The sequence below is a fragment of the Somniosus microcephalus genome, chromosome 32, assembly GCF_052327205.1.
Source record: "Somniosus microcephalus isolate GS21.2 chromosome 32, FLI_Smic_1.0, whole genome shotgun sequence".
In the NCBI taxonomy this organism is placed as follows: Eukaryota; Metazoa; Chordata; class Chondrichthyes; order Squaliformes; family Somniosidae; genus Somniosus; species Somniosus microcephalus.
In genome coordinates this window covers 35,733,606-35,754,565 of record NC_141018.1, presented here as the reverse complement: position 1 = coordinate 35,754,565, position 20,960 = coordinate 35,733,606, and the positions used below count along the sequence as shown (strand labels likewise).

General features: G+C 51.3%; 2 protein-coding genes across 4 annotated transcripts in view; both read left to right on the top strand.

Annotated features, from left to right (window-relative positions):
* The first annotated feature begins 306 nt into the window (after window positions 1-306).
* hddc3 (HD domain containing 3) lies at window positions 307-4,940 on the top strand. Of its 2 annotated transcripts, none has more exons than XM_085972390.1 (4): window positions 307-468; window positions 2,303-2,358; window positions 3,721-3,958; window positions 4,538-4,940. In XM_085972390.1, exons 1-4 carry the CDS (start codon window positions 357-359, stop codon window positions 4,693-4,695), a joined length of 564 nt encoding a protein of 187 aa, XP_085828516.1. In that variant the 5' UTR covers window positions 307-356; the 3' UTR covers window positions 4,696-4,940. The 2 variants fall into 2 exon arrangements, with proteins under 2 accessions (XP_085828516.1, XP_085828515.1); XM_085972389.1 differs by having other exon boundaries at window positions 3,721-3,961; window positions 4,537-4,940.
* Window positions 4,941-7,237: 2,297 nt separating this feature from the next.
* vps33b (VPS33B late endosome and lysosome associated) overlaps window positions 7,238-20,960 on the top strand; it is a 39,408-nt gene continuing 25,685 nt past the window's right edge. Inside the window, exons 1-8 of one of the 2 annotated variants that reach the window (XM_085972386.1) lie at window positions 7,238-7,351; window positions 8,530-8,610; window positions 10,109-10,170; window positions 10,966-11,015; window positions 13,119-13,186; window positions 15,476-15,521; window positions 17,256-17,350; window positions 19,996-20,100. In XM_085972386.1, the coding sequence (XP_085828512.1) occupies window positions 7,262-7,351; window positions 8,530-8,610; window positions 10,109-10,170; window positions 10,966-11,015; window positions 13,119-13,186; window positions 15,476-15,521; window positions 17,256-17,350; window positions 19,996-20,100 (597 nt within the window). In that variant the 5' untranslated portion in view covers window positions 7,238-7,261. Of the gene's footprint in view, window positions 7,352-8,529; window positions 8,611-10,108; window positions 10,171-10,965; window positions 11,016-13,118; window positions 13,187-13,658; window positions 13,885-15,475; window positions 15,522-17,255; window positions 17,351-19,995; window positions 20,101-20,960 lie in introns of those variants that run through there. The other variant, XM_085972387.1, reaches the window with a different exon arrangement.

Below are 20,960 nucleotides of genomic sequence, written 5' to 3'. Positions count from 1 at the left end.
CTATGTTTCTGCACTGTGTCAGCCTGAATATTTTGTGGTCAAGTCTCTGCAGTGGGTCTGTGAATGGACAACCTTCTGACTCAGAGGCGAGAGTGCTACCCACTGAGTTGTGTGGGTTTTGGGAGTTTTGTGCTCCTTGGGGATCCGCTCCCCTTGCCAGGGTTTATTTCCCGGAAAATTTGCTCCTCCTTGCGGGGACTATTCCCAGGTTTTATTTTTCTTTCCCCGCTGCTGGATTGCCGGGTTTAAGCCTCAGGAGTCCCCTGCTGTTGGTGAAGCGTGTGTTTTGCTCTGCCCTGACTCCAGCTCCGGCTCCAGCTCCGCTTCTTGCCGCTGCTCCGGACGCGGAAGCCGCAATGAGCTCCGATGTGCAGCAGATCCTCGAAGCCGCTGATTTTGCTGCAAAAAAGCACAAAAATCAGCGGCGCAAAGACCCGGAGGGAACGCCGTACATCAACCACCCTCTGGGTAAGGAACTCGACCCCGTCTCAAAACCCAGCTTCACTCCTTAGCAAGTTTCTGCAAAGAAATCCTTTTTAAAAAAAAGTTCATTTCACACTGAATAAAATTCTCTGTGAAAATTCCCATCAGTTTTCGGTGCGAAAAAAAGTTACTGAAATGACTTTTTTAAAAAATTAACTCGAACAAACTGCAATTTATTTAAAGTCCAATTGCTTGGAGGAAGGGTCAATTTCCCTCCTCCCAAATCACAAGCAATGGAAGAAGAGTTGGGCGGGGGGCTGAATTTGGGAATATTGGTGCTTAAAAGTTTTCCGTGAACTTTTACAAGAGTTGGAGCAGTAATCCTGTCCTGCATCCAGCTGCCAATTTGCTTTGAATTCTCCTTCACTGCCCTTGGGCTGGGGAGCGCAATTAAAAAAAAAATCAAATGCTTCAATTTTCCAGCCCAGGTGCAGTCCCCATTCTCGGTTCGATTCTCTGAGCTCAGAGGTACTACTGCTGAGAGGGGGAATCGGCCAGGGGCTCCTGCTCTCCATGGCTATGCAGTGATCGCTGCAGGATAGCGAATTTCATGTGTCCAGGCCGTGTGAGCCCGGGTCTGGGCTCGACTGTGATGGCTGCCATGGTCGAACAGTCGACCAACACCGGCTGTCTGGCTTCACACACGAAGAGTGACCACTAGGGGGAAATGCACCAGAGGAATGCTAGCGCCTCTGGAACTGTACTTTGCAAAAGGCCGTGAGTTTGGGATGGCAATGATTCAATCCCTGTGATTGGGATGTACCTGGGCAAGTGGGAGAGCCAAGAGATCGGCCCTTTGATTCGGGGTTTATGTGGTCTTCGTTGCAAATGAAACAGACAGAAATAAATGGGAATAAGATCCTGGTACGTGTTTGTGCCTCCCGGAGAGGGACAGAGAACTTGGGGGGAATGAGGCAGATTTAAATTTGTTACATATTTCTATACATACAGGACCTTTTTTTCAAGCAGCAAGGTGTTAGTGGAGGCAGAGCGGGTCCATTGGTTGCAGGACTGTTGGGTGTTGGCTCTGCCTTAATCATCGAATCATACAGCACAGGAGGAGGCCATTCGGCCCATTGTGCCTGTGCCAGCTCTCTAAGTTATCCAATTAGTCCCACTCCCCCCTGCTCTTTCACCATCGCTCTGCAAATTTTTCCCCTTCATCCAATTCCCCTTTTGAAAGTTACCATTGAATCTGCTTCCACCGCCCTTTCAGGCAGCGCATTCCAGATCACAACAACTCGCTGCGTAAAAACTCAGCGATCTTCTGCAGCCGAAATCTCCCAGCCCTCGCCCTCCGCTCTGAACTTGGTGCTTGATCCTCTACCACCAGCAGAGGCCAATCTGTCGGCCATTGCATCCCTGCTCTTTCGAACTCCCTCTCCAAACAGCTTCACCTGGCTACCTCCCTCCATTCCTATATATTCAAGAAGGAGTTGATATATTTCTTGAGGGTAAAGGGATCAAGGGATATGGGGAGAAGGCAGGGACAGGGTACTGAATTTGGATGATCAGCCATGATCTCATTAAATGGAGGAGCGGGCTCAAGGGGCCGAATGGCCGACTCCTGCTCCTATCTTCTATGTTTCTATACAGGCCTCCTGTAAGCCCATTTCCCTCGACTGTGGCTTATTCCTTCCTGTCTCCTCCTCTTCCCCCTTCTGAAGTTCCTCAATGTGAAGGGCGCTAGATAAATACAATTTGTTGTTGTCTGCCGTGATGCGCATTAGTTTCTCTTTCACCGTGTTTATTTTGAAAGTTCCCTGATAAGAACGTCGCTCAGTGGGATTTGTTCACTGTTTTTCCTCTTTGTTTAAAGGTGTTTCCCGAATCTTGTCCCATGAAGCTGCGATTACAGACGTGGTCGTCTTACAGGTAAATGTCACATAAATAGCGTCATTGCCATCACACCAATAACGGCACAGAGGAGGCCATTCGGCCCATCGAGTCCGTGCCGGCTCTCTGTAGAGCAATCCAGTCAGTCCCATTCCCCCGCTCTATCCCCGTAGCCCTGCAAGTTTATTTCCCTCAAGTGCCTATCCAGTCTCCCCTTGAAAACACTGAGTGTCTCCGCTTCCACCACTTCCGTCGGCAGCGAGTTCCAGGTCCTCACCACTCGCTGCGTAAAAAAAGTTTTTCCTCACATACCCCCTGTATCTCTTGCCCAAAACCTTAAATCTGTGTCCCCTAGTCCTTGTACCATCAACTAGTGGGAACAGCCTTTCCCCGTCTAGTCTAGCCTATCCAAACCCGTCATAATCTTACACACCTCGATCAAATCACCCCATCTCCAGGTTTCTGGTGAAACGTTGTCCAGAATTGACTCCTTGCTCCTCTTCAATAATGGCTTGGACCTTTCACATCCACCCGAACAGAGCACCGCTTTAATGTATTACATAGAATGTACAGCACAGAAACAGGCCATTCGGCCCAACTGGTCTAGGCTGGTGTTTATGCTCCACACGAGCCTCCTCCCACTCTCCTTCATCTTACCCTATCAGCATAGCCTTCTAAAAGAATCCTATCATAATATATCATTATGAAAGACGGCAGCTTGGTGTCACCTTAGATTACATGCTCAAGTCCTGAAGTGGGGCTTGAACGCAGAACCTTCTAACTCAGAAGTGAGCGTGTTACTTAGGAAGGATATATTGGCCTTGGAGGGAGGCCAGCGTAGGTTTACCAGAATGTTACCCGGACTTCAAGGGTTAGGTTACGAGGAGAGATTACACAAACTAGGGTTGTATTCCCTAGAATTTAGACGGTTAAGGGGTGATCTGATTGAAGTTTTCAAGATATTAAGAGGAACAGATAGGGTAGATAGAGAGAAACTATTTCTGCTGGTTGGGGATTCTAGGACTAGGGGGCAGAGTCTGAAAATTAGAGCCAGACCTTTCTGGAGTGAAATTAGGAAACACTTCTACACACAAAGGGTGGTAGAAGTTTGGAACTCTCTTCCGCAAACGGCAATTGATGCTAGAGCAATTGTTAATTTTAAATCGGAGATTGATAGCTTTTTGTTAACCAAAGGTATTAAGGGATGTGGGGCAAAGGTGGGTAGATGGAGTTAGGTCGCAGATCAGCCATGATCTCATTGAATGGCGGAGCAGGCTCGAGGGGCTGAATGGCCTCCTCCTGTTCCTATGGTCCTGAGATGCCCGACACTGAGATACATAATAACTCAACCCTGACATGTGGAACAATTGAGGTTTTCTCTTTTTTTTGTTCTTTTGCAAGGCAGCACTTCTTCATGACACTGTTGAAGATACAGACACTACAATGGCGGAGATCGAGGAGAAATTTGGAGAGAAGGTGCGGAGTATTGTTGCTGAGGTGACCGATGATAAGTCTCTGCCGAAGAAGGAGCGGAAGCAGAAACAGATCGAACACGCACCTCACTGCAGCTATGAAGCCAAACTGGTGAAACTGGCAGATAAATTGTACAACCTGCGGGATCTCCAGCGTTGCACTCCAACAGGTCAGGGCCGCAGTCCTTTGTGATTGTTTCTCTTCCTCCAAGTTTACAGCTCGGGTCTAATTGTTGTTGGGTTCCCTGATCTCTAGGGATGCTTCCTTCAGTGTCCGCGCATAAAGCAGGGAAAACAGCCAGAGATTTCCACTCCTAACTGTTTCCCATGATCCCTTGCTGGAAAGTGTGTGTATGTGTGGTTGGGTGAGCTGTGGATTCAAGCCCCACTTGAGCACACAATCTAGACTAGCAATGCACTGAGGTACTGGAGGAGTGCTACACTGTCAGAGGTGCTGACCTTTGGAAAATACATTAATCCAAGGCCTTGTCTGCCTGTTACAGTGGTTCAGTTGAATGTTGAAGATTCCATGACATTATTTGAAGAGGGCTGCCACATTTGCCAACATAACAGTCATTGCACTTAAATGATTAGTTGTCCGTCCAGCACTGTGGGATGTGATAAGACGCTATGTAAATGCAAGCCTTTCTGGGAACGAATGAATTATAATAGAGGGTTAAGGAACCTCTCAAGGAAATGGAGCTCTACCTCACCCTGACTTTTGTTCTGTTGAATCCTTGTTCAGGATGGACGGAGAGACGCATCGAAGAATATTTCATCTGGGCTTCCCAAGTCGTTGCTGGACTTAGAGGAACCAATCAGGCCCTGGAAAGGAGCCTGGATACACTGTTCAAAGAAAGAGACATTCTTACTGGGTAACGGGATTCTGTTTGAAAAAGATTGAACTTCAAGACTGAGGATCAGGCAATGAATGTACAATTGAGTCTATTATAGTAAAATGAAGAGTTTTAAGTAACCATCTTGTACCGAGGTAAAAATCTTTAAATCTAAATATTCAGAAATATGCTTGCACTCAGATTCTCTTCCCGATGTTTTTCTTTGGACTGAATATATTGATGATGTTACTTTGTTGCCGTGAATTCCTCTTTGTTTATTCTGTTTGAAATAAAGGTTCATTGGTTGGTTGGATTTACATTCTCATTTCATGTACTGTACTATTAGTTAATCTGCACGATTTGATTCTAAACGATTGATTGCAGTAGTGGGCCTTCTTTAAAATGTAACTTTTTTTCATCCACAAAGATCTTAGCAGGTACGTTTTAATTGGGGGAGGGGGGGGTTCTTTATAAATTGTCCGACACACATGGAAACCATCTCCATATTTGAGTCTATTGAGGAATTCACACAGGAAGAATTTCTGTTTGCCTGATATGAGGGCACACTGTCTCTGTAGGGAAACAGCCCACTTACCCAAATCCAAAGAGCCAAGGCTGAGGAGCCCTCAACTACGCACCAAAATCCCCAATCTAACCAGCACAGAGGGTAAGCCTCCCGATGCCTGTCCGGCCAGAATCATCCTAACCATTCCGGCATGGACTTGCAGGGTTATGCGGAGCAGAGTGTGGAGAATCCCAGCCGCCATTGACAGGTTCACCAGGTTGAATTAATCGAGCTAGTCTGGCTGGTCAATTATGCTCTGGAATACGTGCCTGGCTCACATCAAATCTGCCACAGAATTTCCATCTGCAGATGTGGCATCTTGAACCGAAAAGGACGTTGCTTACCTCCCCTTCCCAGTGAGGATGGTTTATAAAGTAAATTCGTTTGTGTACTTTTTGTCCCTAACTACAAGGAATCCATTTTTTCCCCTATTTAGTCATTCTTGCTTCCGGGTGGTGACTTGGACTTGAGCAGAGTTCCACAGATTGTAGCAATTCTCTACTTCACTGAGGTGATCATTTTCCATCTGTTAGTCTAAATAGTCTCAGGAGGCTCTTTTGCCCCCCACCCCCCCGAAAAGGCAACGCTGCTAAGATCAGACCTTTCCTCATACAGTGCAAAGCACCTTCCAGCGATCAGCAGCAGCAAGCCGAGCTAAGGTTAACTGTAGTCCCCCGACTGCCATCCCTTTGAAGGGGGAAAGGTCTCATTTAGGGGAGCGAGAAGAGCTGCTACAAAATTGGCCTCGGTGACAATGAGCTAGAGAAGACAAAATCAAATCAAATCAAATCAACTGTTATTGTCATTGTTAGTGCACAAGTGCAGTACAACAAAATGTAGGCTTGCAGCTCCCGAGAGTGTACATTTAGATTAAGACATTTAAACATTCAACATACATTTGGCTTGTAATACATTAACATAACCATAATAAAGTGCATTGGCAGATGTGCAGGCTTTAGAGTTTATTTGTGGAGTTCAGTAGGATGACAGCCCTGGGAAAGAAGCTGTTCCTAAATCTGGTCGTACAGGTGTGAATGCATCTGTAGCATCTCCCAGATGGCAGGAGGGCGAACAGACTGTGGGTAGGGTCTTTGATGATGGACCGTGACCTCCGTAAACAGCGTTTCTGGTATATGTGCTCTATGGTCGGCAGCCGGGTGCCGGTAATGCGTTGGGCAGTTTTGACTACCCGCTGCAGGGCTTTCCGGTCATAGTAGCTACAGCTGCCATACCATACTGTGATACAGTTTGTCAGGATGCTCTCTATTGTGCAGTGGTAAAAGTTAGAGAGGATCAGGGGTGACAGGTTACATCCCTTCAGCCTCCTTAGGAAATATAGGCGCTGCTGGGCATTCTTCACCAGAGAGGAGGTATTGAGGGACCAGGAGAGGTCTTCCGTGATGTGGACTCCGAGGAACTTAAAGCTGTCCACCCTTTTCACCACAGCCCCATTGATGTGGATGGGGGTGTGACTTCTGCCTTTAGACTTCCTGAAGTCCACAATGATTTCTTTGGTTTTCTTGATGTTAAGGGCCAGGTTGTTAGCGGCGCACCGTGGGTTGGTGGGGGGGGGGTCCCTGCTCTTGATCGCTGTCCAGTGAGCCCTATTGGAAGGTATCTGGGTGCGGTGTCCAGGTGAGGAGAGGATTGGGTCCAGATGTGATGACCCAGTATCCCCCCCACACTCAACTATTTTATAAATTCTGCAGACATTTCAGCAACATGGCCCCAGAACAGAAGGGTTGAGAAACACTTGTTAGTATGAATGAGTACAATCTGAATAGTAGGGTTATGTTAAAAGACTTGCATTTATACAGCACCTCAGACAGGAGGAATGGCCAAGTGGGTTTTGGAGGACAATCTCTGAGAGGAGCAGAATGCAAAACCCCAGCGAGTTCTGCGAGAGGTGATTACAGGTTTAAATGGGATTGGGGCGGTGAGAAGCCGCCATTGCCAGCAGTGAGCGAGGCCTAGCGCGCCAGGTGAAGCCTCTACTCCCGTCGCTAGGAGACGCGGGGCACCCCGGCCGGAAGCGGCTGCTGCGACCCCGGAAGCGGTTCCCGGGGAAGATGGCGGGCCGCTGGGACGCTCCCGAGCTGCCGGAGTTCGACATCTTGAAGCGGCTCGCCCGCGATCAGCTCATCTACTTACTGGAGCAGGTGGGCGGCCGGGCTCCGCACCCCGGCCCCGGGCAACAAACTCCCGGACTGACCGGGGCCGGAGCCCTTCATTATTGCCCGATAATCGCTCCTGTGAAGCGCCTTGGGAGGTTTTACTACATTAAAGGCGCTACATAAATACAAGTTGTTGTTGGGCCGGGGCCGAAGCGACTGACTGACCAGGGACTGACCAACCGGGGCCGGAGCGACCGACCAACTGGGGCCGGAGCGACCGACCAACTGGGGCCGGAGCGACTGACCGACCGGGGCCGGACCGACTGACCGACCGGGGCCCGACCCTCTGACCGACCGGGGCCGGACCGACCGGGGCCGGAGCGGCTGACCGACCGGGGCCGGAGCGGCTGACCGACCGGGGACGGACCGACCGGGGCCGGAGCGACTGACCGACCGGGGCCGGAGCGACTGACCGACCGGGGCCGGAGCGACTGACCGGGGCCAGAGCGACTGACCGACCGGGGACAGACCGACCGGGGCCAGAGCGACTGACCGACCGGGGACAGACCGACCGGGGCCGGAGCGACTGACCGACCGGGGACAGACCGACCAGGGCCGGAGCGACTGACCGACCGGGGACAGACCGACCGGGGCCGGAGCGACTGACCGACCGGGGACAGACCGACCGGGGCCGGAGCGACTGACCGACCGGGGACAGACCGACCGGGGCCGGAGCGACTGACCGACCGGGGACGGAGCGACTGACCGACCGGGGACAGACCGACCGGGGCCGGAGCGACTGACCGACCGGGGACAGACCGACCGGGGCCGGAGCGACTGACCGACCGGGGCCGGAGCGACTGACCGACCGGGGACAGACCGACCGGGGCCGGAGTGACTGACCGACCAGGGCCTGACCGACCGGGGACGGAGTGACTGACCGACCGGGGCCAGACCGACTGACCGACCGGGGCCGGAGTGACTGACCAACCGGGGCCGGACCGACTGACCGACCGGGGCCAGACCCACTGACCGACTGGGGCCGGAGCGACTGACCGAACCGACTGACCAGGGCTGGACCGATAGAGCCGCGCTCACACAGCGACAGCACGTTTATTTGTACACAGGCCTGTATTTCCGAATAAGCTGGAAACGCTCCGTGAGCTGCATTAATCCCTTGTTTCCATTCCTTCTCCTTTCTAATGGAATCTTCTTGTCCTTAGTTGCCAGGAAAGAAGGATTTGTTTATTGAAGCCGACCTGATGAGCCCTCTGGACCGCATCGCCAACGTCTCCATCCTGAAGGTAGGCTGACACGTTGACTGCTGAGTGAGTGTGAGTGAGACGAGCCCTCGCTGAACCTCTCCTGCTCACATCAGTACCAACATATCCTCTGTGACCAAGGCCACGGCTCCATAGCCCTCTTCGATCTCTCTGCAGTGTTCAGCACAGTCAGAATGGCGCCATCCTCTTCCACGGTCACCTTGGTGGGTCTGCCCTTTGCTTCCGTTCCTACCTGTCCCAGCGCACTCGGCATATCTCCAGCAATGGCTATTCCTGCACTGTTACCCCCCCTGAATTCCCCAAGAATCCATCCTTGGTCCAGTCCTGTTTGATATCCATAGACACAGGCTCAGCTCCACCTCGCCACCACTTTTCTCAATCCCACAACCAGACTGATAGTAAGCCCATGGATGAGCTGGAATTTCCTTGCAGTGGAACGTCGGCACAACTAAGCCGTTGGTTTCAGCCCGCTGCCAAAAACTCTGCACCTTTGCCATGCAGGTGCAGCAGGCGGTTAAGAAGGCAAATGGTATGTTGGCCTTCGTAGCAAGAGGGTTCGAGTACAAGAACAAGGATGTCTTGCTGCAGTTGTACAGGGCCTTGGTGAGACCACATCTTGAGTATTGTGAGCAATTTTGGTCGCCTTACCTGAGGAAGGATGTTCTTGCCATGGAGGGAGTGCAGTGAAGATTCACCAGGCTGATACCTGGGATGGCAGGAATGACGTATGAGGAGAGATTGGGTCAATTGTGCTTGTACTCGCTGGAGTTTAGAAGATTGAGAGGGGATCTCATCGAAACCTACAAAATTCTGTCAGGCCTGGACAGACTAGATGCAGGAAGGATGTTTCTGATGGCCGGGGAGTCCAGAACCAGGGGTCACAGTCTAAGGATAAGGGGTAAGCCATTTAGGACAGAGATGAGGAGGAATTTCTTCACCTCGAGAGTGGTGAACCTGTGGAATTCTCTGCCACAGAGGGCGGTGGAGGCCAGTTCATTAAATATATTCAAGAAAGAGTTGGATATATTTCTTAAGGCTAAAGGGATCAAAGGATATGGGGAGAAGGCAGGGACCGGGTACTGAATTTGGATGATCAGCCATGATCTCATTGAATGGTGGAGCAGGCTCGAGGGGCCGAATGGCCTACTCCTGCTCCTATCTTCTATGTTTTCCATCAACCCCGTCCCCCTTCCTGGCTGCTCGCTTGGATTGAACCAGACTGCGTGCAATCTTGGGGTTCGATTCAACCCACAGCTGAGTTTCAAACCCCACATCCTATCCGCTGCCAATACTGCTTACTGCCAACCCAGCAATATTGCCCGCATTCACCACCCCCCCCCCCCCCCCCCCCCCCCCGCTGCCAAAACCTTTATCCATGCCTTTGGGTGACACCCCAGCGCAGCACTGAGGGAGTGCCGCTCTGCTCACGGTGCTGTCCTTTGATGCTGGATTGAATAAAAATGCCCAGCCATGATATGGAGAGAGACGGCCGATGACTGTTTTTCTGTTTGTTTTACAGCAACATGACGTGGAGAAGTTGTACAAGTTGGAAAATAAACTGGTTCAGGGAGTAAGTGACCAGTGAGTATTAGTGTGTGTGTGTGGGGGAGAAAGGATCGTGGTGTGCGGGGGAGAGGGTCAGTGTGCGCGGGGGAGAGGGTCAGTGTGCGCGGGGGAGAGGGTCAGTGTGCGCGGGGGAGAGGGTCAGTGTGCGCGGGGGAGAGGGTCAGTGTGCGCGGGGGAGAGGGTCGGAGGGGTGCGCGGGGGAGAGGGTCGGAGGGTGCGCGGGGGAGAGGGTCGGGGGGTGCGCACGGGAGAGGGTCGGAGGGGTGCGCGCGGGAGAGGGTCGGAGGGGTGCGCGCGGGAGAGGGTCGGAGGGTGCGCGGGGGAGAGGGTCGGGGGGTGCGCGGGGGAGAGGGCCGGGGGGGTGCGCGGGGGAGAGGGTCGGAGGGGTGCGCGGGAGAGGGTCGGGGTGTGCGTGGGGGAGAGGGTCGGAGGGGTGCGCGCGGGGGAGAGGGTCGGAGGGGTGCGCGCGGAGGAGAGGGTCGGAGGGGTGCGCGCGGGGGAGAGGGTCGGAGGGGTGCGCGCGGGGGAGAGGGTCGGAGGGGTGCGCGGGGGAGAGGGTCGGAGGGGTGCGCGGGGGAGAGGGCCGGAGGGGTGCGCGGGGGAGAGGGCCGGGGTGTGCGCGCGGGAGAGGGTCGGGGTGTGCGTGGGGGAGAGGGTCAGTGAGTATCGGTCAGTGGTGATACGCTGCCTGTGGGTGATTGCTGGTGTTGTGATGTGGGTTGACAGTGAGGCTTGTCTCCTGTTCATTATGTTGCTGATTCCCGAGTCCTGACTGTTTACTCGGTGTGTTGTATCTGTTTTCTTTGACAGACTGTGTTTTCTGATCCGACCTCGGATTGCCAGCGTGAAGCATATTGCAGGTAGGGACGCTTGCAGACTGCCTTAAATGTGTGTGTGCGATATCACCTCAGATGTGTAAACTACGCTATCAGATTGGGTGGGTTCAGAGGAAGGGAAACAGTGATTATTAAGTGTAATATAATGTAAAATGAAGACTAGGAAAGTCCCAGGTTCAGTCTGTGGTCTGTGCTGTGTTAACCGATCTCACCTTGGGATTGGTAGGGGCTCGACACTTGAACACAGCTCCCCTGCGCTCCTGGTGAAAACTGTGTGTAATGGGACGTTGGATTCGGTGCCACCCCCTCCCACAGTGGAATACCTCACTGCCAATACTCCAGGTTCACACATGAGGGACAATTTGGATGAGATACTGGAATACTGCCAGTACCCTAAGTCAGAAAATGAGAGAAAGTCCAAAAAAAAAATTCCCCCCCCCCCCCGTTCCTTTTTTGGTACTGTGAACTAATCCTGAGCCCAGACCTGTGGCTGGCCGCAAACAAATGTGCAACGGTGTTCTGGAGTGATTGGTTCCCAGAGTTTACTTTCACAATCTGCAGAAAAGCGCCTGGTAGCTTCCTCGGCGTCACGTGAGATTGGGAGCAGACTTGGAAGAGCTTCAGTTCCACAACTTACCAGGAGGTGGCGCAGCGTGTTAGTGTCCCAATGCACTGCACCAACAAGCCTCCACATACAACAGTGCCTCTATTTTACAAACTTTACCCCCTCCTTTCCCAAACGGGCTGACTTGTGTTAGAGTGCTGTGTTCCAACGTGTCAGCATTTGCAATAGAGAACAGAAGGAAACCCAAGGTTAAGTAGAATAAAAAAAAGTACACAGTTATCCAGAATTATACACAATACAGGAAACTCGTTTAAACAGCACCTAAATATCCGGAATTCTCTATTAACCGGCAAAATTCATACTGCGAAAACACCTCAATAACCGGCAATGTTGCCGAGTCTGAGTCTCCCGCGGTGGCCGAGTTAGTCAGTGGGGGTAGTTCTCCAAACTGCCACTACTTGGCTTCTTGGTGCTGTCGGAAGTCGGAACACCTCAATAACAAGAGTCGGACTCTCCCGCGCTGCCGGGAGTACCCAATTACTGTATACTGCACATTTCTTGATTTTTTAAATTTTTGTTTGTTAAAAATAGCCTCGGTAGATAACCCGCTCCGTCTTCCGGAATTTTTGATCAACCGGCACCATCCCGGTCCTGTCGGTGCCGGATACCAAAGAGTTTCTTGTAGCTTCATGGCCCAGTCTGTGCCTTAAGAAAGAACAAATTTGCATTATCCAGTGCCTTTCACAGCCTCGTTACGTCCCAAAATTCTTCACAATGAATTACTTTTGAAGTGTTGTAATGTAGAAAACGCGGCAGCCAATTTGCGCACAGCAAGCTCCCACAAACGGCAATGAGGTAATGAGCAGGTCATCTGTTTTTAGGTTTTGATTGAGGGATAAATATTGGCCAGGACACCGGGGAGAACTCCCCTGCTCTCTTCGATTAGTGCCGTGGGATCTTTTATATCCACCCGAGACAGCAGGCGGAGCCTCGGTTTAACATCTCATCCGAAAGATGTTAAATCCACTCACGTGATTGGTTGACAGATCTCATGAATACCATTCATTGTAGATACAAGAAACTTTGGTTTATCCGGAGGTTATATGTCCGGAATACTCGATCTAACGGCAAAAATCAGGAGCCGTTTTCTATATTTTTTTTAGTTCTCGTTGCTTTTTTTTTTTCCCAGTCAAGCACTGCAAGGTCTGTAGCTATAGCAACAGCTTCAGCTACAGACGCTTGCAGCTGCAGCCGACTGTTTTGAAGCTGTTGCTAAGCAACAGGGTTTGTTGATTCACACGGAGCTTCTCAGTTCTGTATGTTTAAACATTAACGCTGGTTTCTCCGGCAGTTTTGATGTTACGGCACCAGCTCGGTCCCGTCAGTGCCGGATATCAGAAAGTTTCCTGTATATCAGAATAATCCAATTGGATGCTGAGCTTCTTTTCCCCTGCATTTACTTAAATACTACTTTTATTTTTTTTGAATTGTTATGGGGATGTTGCTTTGCCCCGTGTTAGTGTTACAGATAGCACGTGATCCTCTCCTCTTTTTCCTTCCAGAGATCGTCAACGCAGACAAAAGTGCCACCAGGCTGCGGAAATACAAGATCATATTCACTCCACAAAAGGTTAATGGACGGGACAGAGAAGTCCTCCGCTGTCTTGGGTCGGAGCAGAGCAGGGTGTGATAGAGAAACAGATACATCTACAGACCGGGGAGTTGGCAGGTTAAATTCCCAGCCAGTGCTGACTTCAGCCAGGGCAGCAGTTTGATGGAAAGACTTGCATTTCTATAGCGCCATTCATGACCATGGGACTTCCCAAAGTGCTTTACAGCCAATGAAGTACTTTATGAAGTGTAGTCACTGTTGTAATGTGGGAAACGCGGCAGCCAATTTGCATGCAGCAAGCTCCCATAAACAGCAATGTGATAATGACCAGATCATCTGTTTTTACTAGAACTAGGGGGCATAATCTTAAAATAAGGGGCTGCTCTTTCAAAACTGAGATGAGGAGAAACTTCTTCACTCAGAGGGTGGTAGGTTTGTGGAATTTGCTGCCCCAGAAAGCTGTGGAAGCTACATCATTAAATTTAAAACAGAAATAGATAGTTTCCTAGAAGTAAAGGGAATAAAGGGTTACGGGGAGCGGGCAGGAAATTGGACATGAGTCTAGGTTCGGAATGGTCATGGCCCTGTGGGTAGTGGAGCGGGCCCAGGGGCCGTGTAGCCTGGTTCTGCTCCTACTGTGTTCTAATTCTGTGTTAGATTTCAGGAGATGGTTTTATTCCTGTTCCTGGCTGGGGTGGAGATCGCCTTTACAGAAGGTAAGTACTGTAGAAAATATAGGGACAGAGTGATCTCCTGGAAGAATTTCGATCGCCTAGATGGGTCGGAGAGGAATTTCCCAGATTTTTTTCTCCCAAATTGGCCATTGGGTCTTTATCTGGTTTTTCGCCTCTCCCGGGAGATCACATGGGTTCGGTGGATGCAGAGTGATAGAAGATTTGAGGTTAGGATCAGATCAGCCATGATCTTATTGAATGGTGGAGCAGGCTCGAGGGGCCGATTGGCCTACTCCTCCTATTTCTTATGTTGGTTGAGGGAGAACTCCCCTGCTCTTCTTCGAAATGGTGCTGTGGGTTCTTTTACGTCCACCTGAGAGGGCAGACGGGGCCTCGGTTTAACGTATCCGATAAACGGCACCTCCAACAATGCAGCACTCCCTCAGCACTGCGCTGGGAGTGTTGGCCTGGATTATGTGCTCAAGTCTCGAGTGGGATTTGAACCCACAACCTTCTGACTCAGCGGCGAGAACAAAAATCAGCTGGGTTTGCTGCTAGTGAAACTAGTTGTAAAGTGTGGAGGTCGGGTGCAGACAGGATTGGGGTTCGGTCGAAGCCCCGATTGTCCAATAGGTGCCCGGTGCTCAGTCTCTAGGCTCACCTGTATCAAATTACCAACGGTGAGATGCACAAGCAATTGTAGAATAGCCAGATGGAGTGAGATATCAAGAGAGCCGGGATTGTGAGTGAATCTGCCCCACCGCAGGGGTTGCCACTTTGAGGAGTAAGGGGAGAAACACAACCAGATACTTGCTCGCTTGGGATTTTGGCCAGGACAGATTCCAAATTGCTGCTGTTTTTAGCTGTGAGGTGATGGTTCGATTATTTTATGTTGCTGCTCCAGTTTCCAGTGAGTGGCACTAGTCTGACCTACTGGCGCCGCTCCCCCCTGTTTACTTTCCCATTTGGCACTACTGTCCAACTAGAAGCATAGCTGGTGAAAGCAATGGCACTTTCACAAGATCCACGAAAAGTGAATCTTTGCTGCTTCCCAAAGGAGGTGGGTCGGGTCATGGTGTTTATATTTCCATGCGCGGCTGAGAACTCTGTGTTTGATGTAGGCAGCTAACAGTTCCAGGTGTGTGCCCCCAGTAATAAACTTAGACGGTAACTTTGCAGCAACTCGCTAAGGCTTCTTCGACATCACCTCCCAAACATATGACCGCCACCAGCCCAGAAGGACAAGGGCAGCAATTGCATGGGAACACCCATCACCTCCCAAGTTCCCCTCTTAAGTCGCGCACTTTTCCGACTTGGAAATGTATCGGCCGTTCCTTCATCGTCGCTGGGTCAAAATCCTGGAACTCCCTCCCTAACCGCACTGTGGGAGCACCTTCACCACACGGACTGCAGCGGTTCAAGAAGGCGGCTCACCACCACCTTCTCGAGGTCAATTAGGGATGGGCAATAAATGCTGGCCTTGCCAGCAACGCCCACTGAATTTTTAAAAATGTGTCTGACAATAATCTGACACAGGAGCAGTGCCTAGTGTGTGTGCCCCTGGTAGTATTGGAATTGTCTGGGCTGTGGGCGTGGTGATGGGAATAAGCAGCGGAACCTCCTTGTTTTTCAGTTCTTCATGTGTGAGACTGTGCTGGAGGAGGAGGGGATCTTCGGAGGTGAGCACCTTTTCATCTTTTTTTATTTTTCCAAAATTGTGATTTGTGTTATCTTGACTCAGTGGGCAGCACGCTTGTTTCTGGGAAGGAAGTTTCAAGCTCTGTGACAAATTTTAGCACTAGGCTGACACTCTCAGTGCAGTACTGAGGGAGTGCTGCGCTGTCTGAGGTGCCGTCTTTTGGGTGAGACGTTAAACCGAGGCCTGGTTTGCCCGTTCCTGTGTTTCAGGCCATTAGGTCCCGATAACGCTCTTGGAAGAAGAGCAAGGAATTTTCCCGGTGCCCTGATCGAATATTTCACCGTCGACCAAAACCATCACAAAAAAAATATGGTCGTTCATCTTCTTGATATTTGTGGGATCGTGCTGTGTACAGAATAGCTGCCTGCCACAAGACTAAAGAAATGTATTTATTGCGTGTTAAGGGTTTGAGATCTTTCTGAGCTATGCGATAAGCTGCTATGCAAATCTCTTTTTTTTTTCCTATTGCAAATGCTGCTCAAGTAGGGGAATTTGAGCAGCCTCTGCCTTTCATTCACTCAATTACTAAAATAGCCCTTGCGTTTTCTCCAGCGTGGAGGAGTAGAGAGTGAAGAAAGAACTTACACAGCACCTTTCATGTCCTCAGGACATCCCCGAGAGCTTTTGAAGTGTAGTCACCGTTGCAGTGTAGGCAAACCCAGCAGCCAGTGTACGCACAGCAAGATTCCACAGGCAGCAATGAGATAACTGACCAGATAACCAGTTGAGGTGTAAAATTTGGCCAGGACACCAGGGAGAACTCCCCCTGTTCTTCTTCGAAATAGTGGCCGTGGGATCTTTTACATCCACCTGAGAGGGCAGACGGGGCCTCGGTTTAATGTCTCATCCGAAAGGTGGCACCTCTGACAGTGCAGCACTCCCTCAGCACTGCACTGGGAATGTCGGCCTAGATTTTTGTGCTCCAAGTCTCTGGAGTGGGACTTGAACCCACAACCTCCTGACTCAGAGGCGAGAGTGATACAACTGAGCCAAAGCTGACACTTAATAATAAATATACAGGAAACTCTCGACTTACCGGCACCTAAAATAACCGGAAATCTCTGTTAACCGGCAAAATTCAGGAGTAGGTTCAGGTAAGTTTTACTTCATATTAGTGGCCGTTCCTGGATCTGTGGCCGTGTAACCGGGGTTCCTGCACCTGTTGCATAGCAACAGGGATGCCTGGATCTGTGGCCGTGTACGGGGCTCTCGTACCTTTTACTATAACTCTCTGTAATCCGGACTTTTTGATAAACCGGCACCACGCCGGTCCCGTCGGTGCCGGATAAAAAAGAGTTTCCTGTATAATGCATATACTATATAAAATCTTTCCGTCAACTTTTTCTACTGTAAATTCCTACATCCACATTTCTAATGCAGCGCCACCTCTGGTGGGACGGTGCAAGTACAGTGTGACATGTTTACATAGACATATAAACATGAACAAAAAAAAACAAGGACTGAATGTGTGACTTGAAAATGGGGACCAGATTACGCCTGCAGACCCTGGCCGGATTATTACCCCACCCTCTAGCCCTGCTTCACTTGAAGACTACACATGTCCTTGACTCCCTGTTTGCAAAACTACAGAAATTGACGAGTCAAGCTTGAAAGGGGCTCGGTACCGGAAAAAGGGGGCAAATGGGGAAACAAGATATTGAGTAGTTTTATACTAGCTTCTAATTAGTTAATGCTTCATTTGGTCTGATTTCAGACATAACCTTTGACGAGTGGGCCTTTTACCTGCTGCCCCTGGACGATGACCTCATCAGCTTGGAGTTGCCCGAGTTTTTCCGTGACTATTTTTTGGTAAGTGGTGGGTTTTTGGGCTGACAGCGCTCCGGGTCATTCCAGCAAATTCCCATCTCGGCAGCAACAACAACTTGCGCCTTTAACGTAGTAATACGTCCCAAGGCGCTTCACAGGAGAGTTGTCAAAAGAAATTTGACTCCGAGCCACATAAAGAGATAGGACAGGTGACCAAAAACTTGGTCAAAGAGGTCGGTTTTGAGGAGTGTCTTAAAGGAGGAGAGAGAGGCGGAGAGGCGGTTTTGTTCTACCTGCCCAGATGTGATGAATTGAAGCGCATGGCACTGTTGGTAAAATCACTGCGCTGTCTGTATTGAGTCACACAGGCTAGTATTCACATAGAGCTTACAGCACTGAAACTGGCCATTCGGCTGGTGCTTATGCTCCACGCGAGCCTCCTCCCACCTTACTTCATCCTATACATATCCTTCTATTCCTTTCCCCCTCATGTGTTTATCCAGCTTCCCCTTAAATGCTTCTGTGCTATTCGCCTCAACCACTCCCTGTGGTAGCGAGCTCCACATTCTCGTCGCTCTCTGGGTAAAGGAGGTGAGATCCCAGACTCGATCCCTGGTCTACTCTGAGTTGGTTCATCTTAGCCAGGGCAGCACCTGGGCGCTGTAACTGATCTGAGCACTTTGGCCAGGGAGGGGGGAGATCAGCCATGGCCAGGGAGGGGGGAGATCAGCCATGGCCAGGGAGGGGGGAGATCAGCCATGGCCAGGGAGGGGGGAGATCAGCCATGGCCAGGGAGGGGGGAGATCAGCCATGGCCAGGGAGGGGGGAGATCAGCCATGGCCAGGGAGGGGGGAGATCAGCCATGGCCAGGGAGGGGGGAGATCAGCCATGGCCAGGGAGGGGGACGATCAGCCATGGCCAGGGAGGGGGACGATCAGCCATGGCCAGGGAGGGGAAGATCAGCCATGGCCAGGGAGGGGGGAGATCAGCCATGGCCAGGGAGGGGGGAGATCAGCCATGGCCAGGGAGGGGAAGATCAGCCATGGCCAGGGAGGGGGACGATCAGCCATGGCCAGGGAGGGGAAGATCAGCCATGGCCAGGGAGGGGGACGATCAGCCATGGCCAGGGAGGGGAAGATCAGCCATGGCCAGGGAGGGGGGAGATCAGCCATGGCCAGGGAGGGGGACGATCAGCCATGGCCAGGGAGGGGGGAGATCAACCATGGCCAGGGAGGGGGACGATCAGCCATGGCCAGGGAGGGGAAGATCAGCCATGGCCAGGGAGGGGGGAGATCAGCCATGGCCAGGGAGGGGGGAGATCAGCCATGGCCAGGGAGGGGAAGATCAGCCATGGCCAGGGAGGGGGACGATCAGCCATGGCCAGGGAGGGGAAGATCAGCCATGGCCAGGGAGGGGGAAGATCAGCCATGGCCAGGGAGGGGGAGATCAGCCATGGCCAGGGAGGGGGACGATCAACCATGGCCAGGGAGGGGGGAGATCAGCCATGGCCAGGGAGGGGGAGATCAGCCATGGCCAGGGAGGGGGGGAGATCAGCCATGGCCAGGGAGGGGGAGATCAGCCATGGCCAGGGAGGGGGAAGATCAGCCATGGCCAGGGAGGGGGGAGATCAGGGAGGGGGAGATCAGCCATGGTTCCTGATGGCTACCCGGTGACTCCTGCTGGGAAAGCACCGTATGTGGACATCAGGTGAGCACAGGTTTGGGCCCAGCTGTGATGCTGCCCCTCCGGGAGGAGCAAATAACCTCGCGACATTCACCGTCTAGACTCGTACATGAAAAACGGCTGTTTAGACTTGGTAGAGGAGGACAGTCGTCATCGGCGCGGTACGGTCGGAAAAGGAAAGAAAGATTTGCATTTCTATAGCGCCTTTCACAACGTCACAAAGCACTTTACAGCCAATGAAGTACTTTTGAAGTGTAGTCACTGTTGTAATGTAGGAAACGTGGCAGCCAATTTGCGCACAGCAAGCTCCCACAAACAGCAATGTGATAATGACCAGATCATCTGTTTTAGTGATGTTAGTTGAAGGATAAATGTTGGCCCCAGGACACCGGGGAGACCTCGCCTGCTCTGCAAATAGTGGCCGTGGGATCTTTTGCATCCACCTGAGAGAGAGCAGACGGGGCCTCGGTTTAACGTCTCATCCGAAAGACAGTACCTCCGACACCTGAAGTGTCAGCCTGGATTTTGTGCTCAAGTCCCTAGAGGAGGGCTTGAACCCGCTCCACCTTCTGTCTCTGAGGCGAGAGTGCTACCCACTGGGCCACAGCGTCATTGCTATGGTACTGGACGAGCAATGCAGAGGTCGAGAGTTCAAACCGTGAGAATGAACTTAGCAAATCTGGTAGTTTGCGGGCTGGCACCAAGAAAGCGAAAGTGAACGTGATAGCTGCCGGATTGGTTTTGAAAGTCTTACTGGTTCACTAATGTCCTTCAGGAAAGTGACCCTCCCATCTCTGGCATCAGACCCACCGCCTCCCTCCGTGCTCTCGGAAGTGGCCTAGCAAGCCACTCCATTATTAAAACATGGTGGCTCGAAGAAGGCCCCCACCGCCTTCTCGGGGTAACGAGGGATGGGCAGTAAACGGCATTTCCCAGGGTTACATTTTAAAACGGTTACTGCGACGGGAATTCAGCACCTTATGTCTGACTGTCTTTGTCCCCAGGAGGGTGACTACCGGTGGATCTGCACAGTGGCGAAGGCTTTGCACGTGTTGAACTCCCTGTTTGGACCTTTCACAAAGACTTACGGGATTGGCAGGTGTGCGAAGGTAATGGAACATGAAATGAGAATGAATCATTAACCAGACACTGCACCTGATCACCTCCTGCAGAACCATTAGTTTACTAACGAACAAAGGATATAGCAAGGCGGGTGGGTAGAATTACACAAGCCCGTTCATCGTATGAACCTCGTCATTGGTGCCATTGAGACTCGTTCCGTGTTGGATTATTACAGCCATCTGTCAGTGCTCCGTCAACTCCAGGTCCCAGAGGTGAAAGGTCGCTATTTAACCCTCTGCTTCACCTAATCCCAGCATGTGCACAGTCTAGCAGGGCATTAGAATTGAACCAGGACTGAAGCGTCAATCTAGATAATGTGCTTAAGTCCTGCGGGGGCCTTGAAGCCACAACCTTCTGACACGGAGGTGAGAGTGCTGCCCACTGAGTTAAATTGACAGTGTTAACCACATCTTTGTGACCTTGGGTTCATATCCAGCCCAGACTCTAGGAGTGAAAGCTTTCCTCTCTTGGTTATACGGATTCTACATGAATTGAGTTTGAGTGGCCTCATTCCCAGTTCTTCGTGTGCACAGGTCCGCAACACAAATGTCCTTAATTGAGTCTCGCTCAACTAGGCTTCAGGGTGGCCTGTGTGGAAAAGGGACAAATGCCACACTAGTGGAAGTTATTGCTCTGAACTTTCGGCTGAGGCTTGTGTAGAGGGAGCTTTACTCTGTATCTAACCCGTGCTGTACCTGCCCTGGGAGTGGTTTGATGGGACAGTGTAGAGGGAGCTTTACTCTGTATCTAACCCGTGCTGTACCTGCCCTGGGAGTGTTTGATGGGACAGTGTAGAGGGAGCTTTACTCTGTATCTAACCCGTGCTGCACCTGCCCTGGGAGTGTTT

What these genes read in the sequence shown, in the direction of transcription:
- hddc3 (XM_085972390.1), top strand. Translation starts at nt 357, where the DNA reads ATGAGCTCCGATGTGCAGCAGATCCTCGAAGCCGCTGATTTTGCTGCA. An exon ending in CAGACGTGGTCGTCTTACAG is followed by an intron (nt 2,359 to 3,720) that starts GTAAATGTCACA and finishes TTCTTTTGCAAG; the next exon opens with GCAGCACTTCTTCATGACAC. An exon ending in TCTCCAGCGTTGCACTCCAA is followed by an intron (nt 3,959 to 4,537) that starts CAGGTCAGGGCC and finishes TCCTTGTTCAGG; the next exon opens with ATGGACGGAGAGACGCATCG.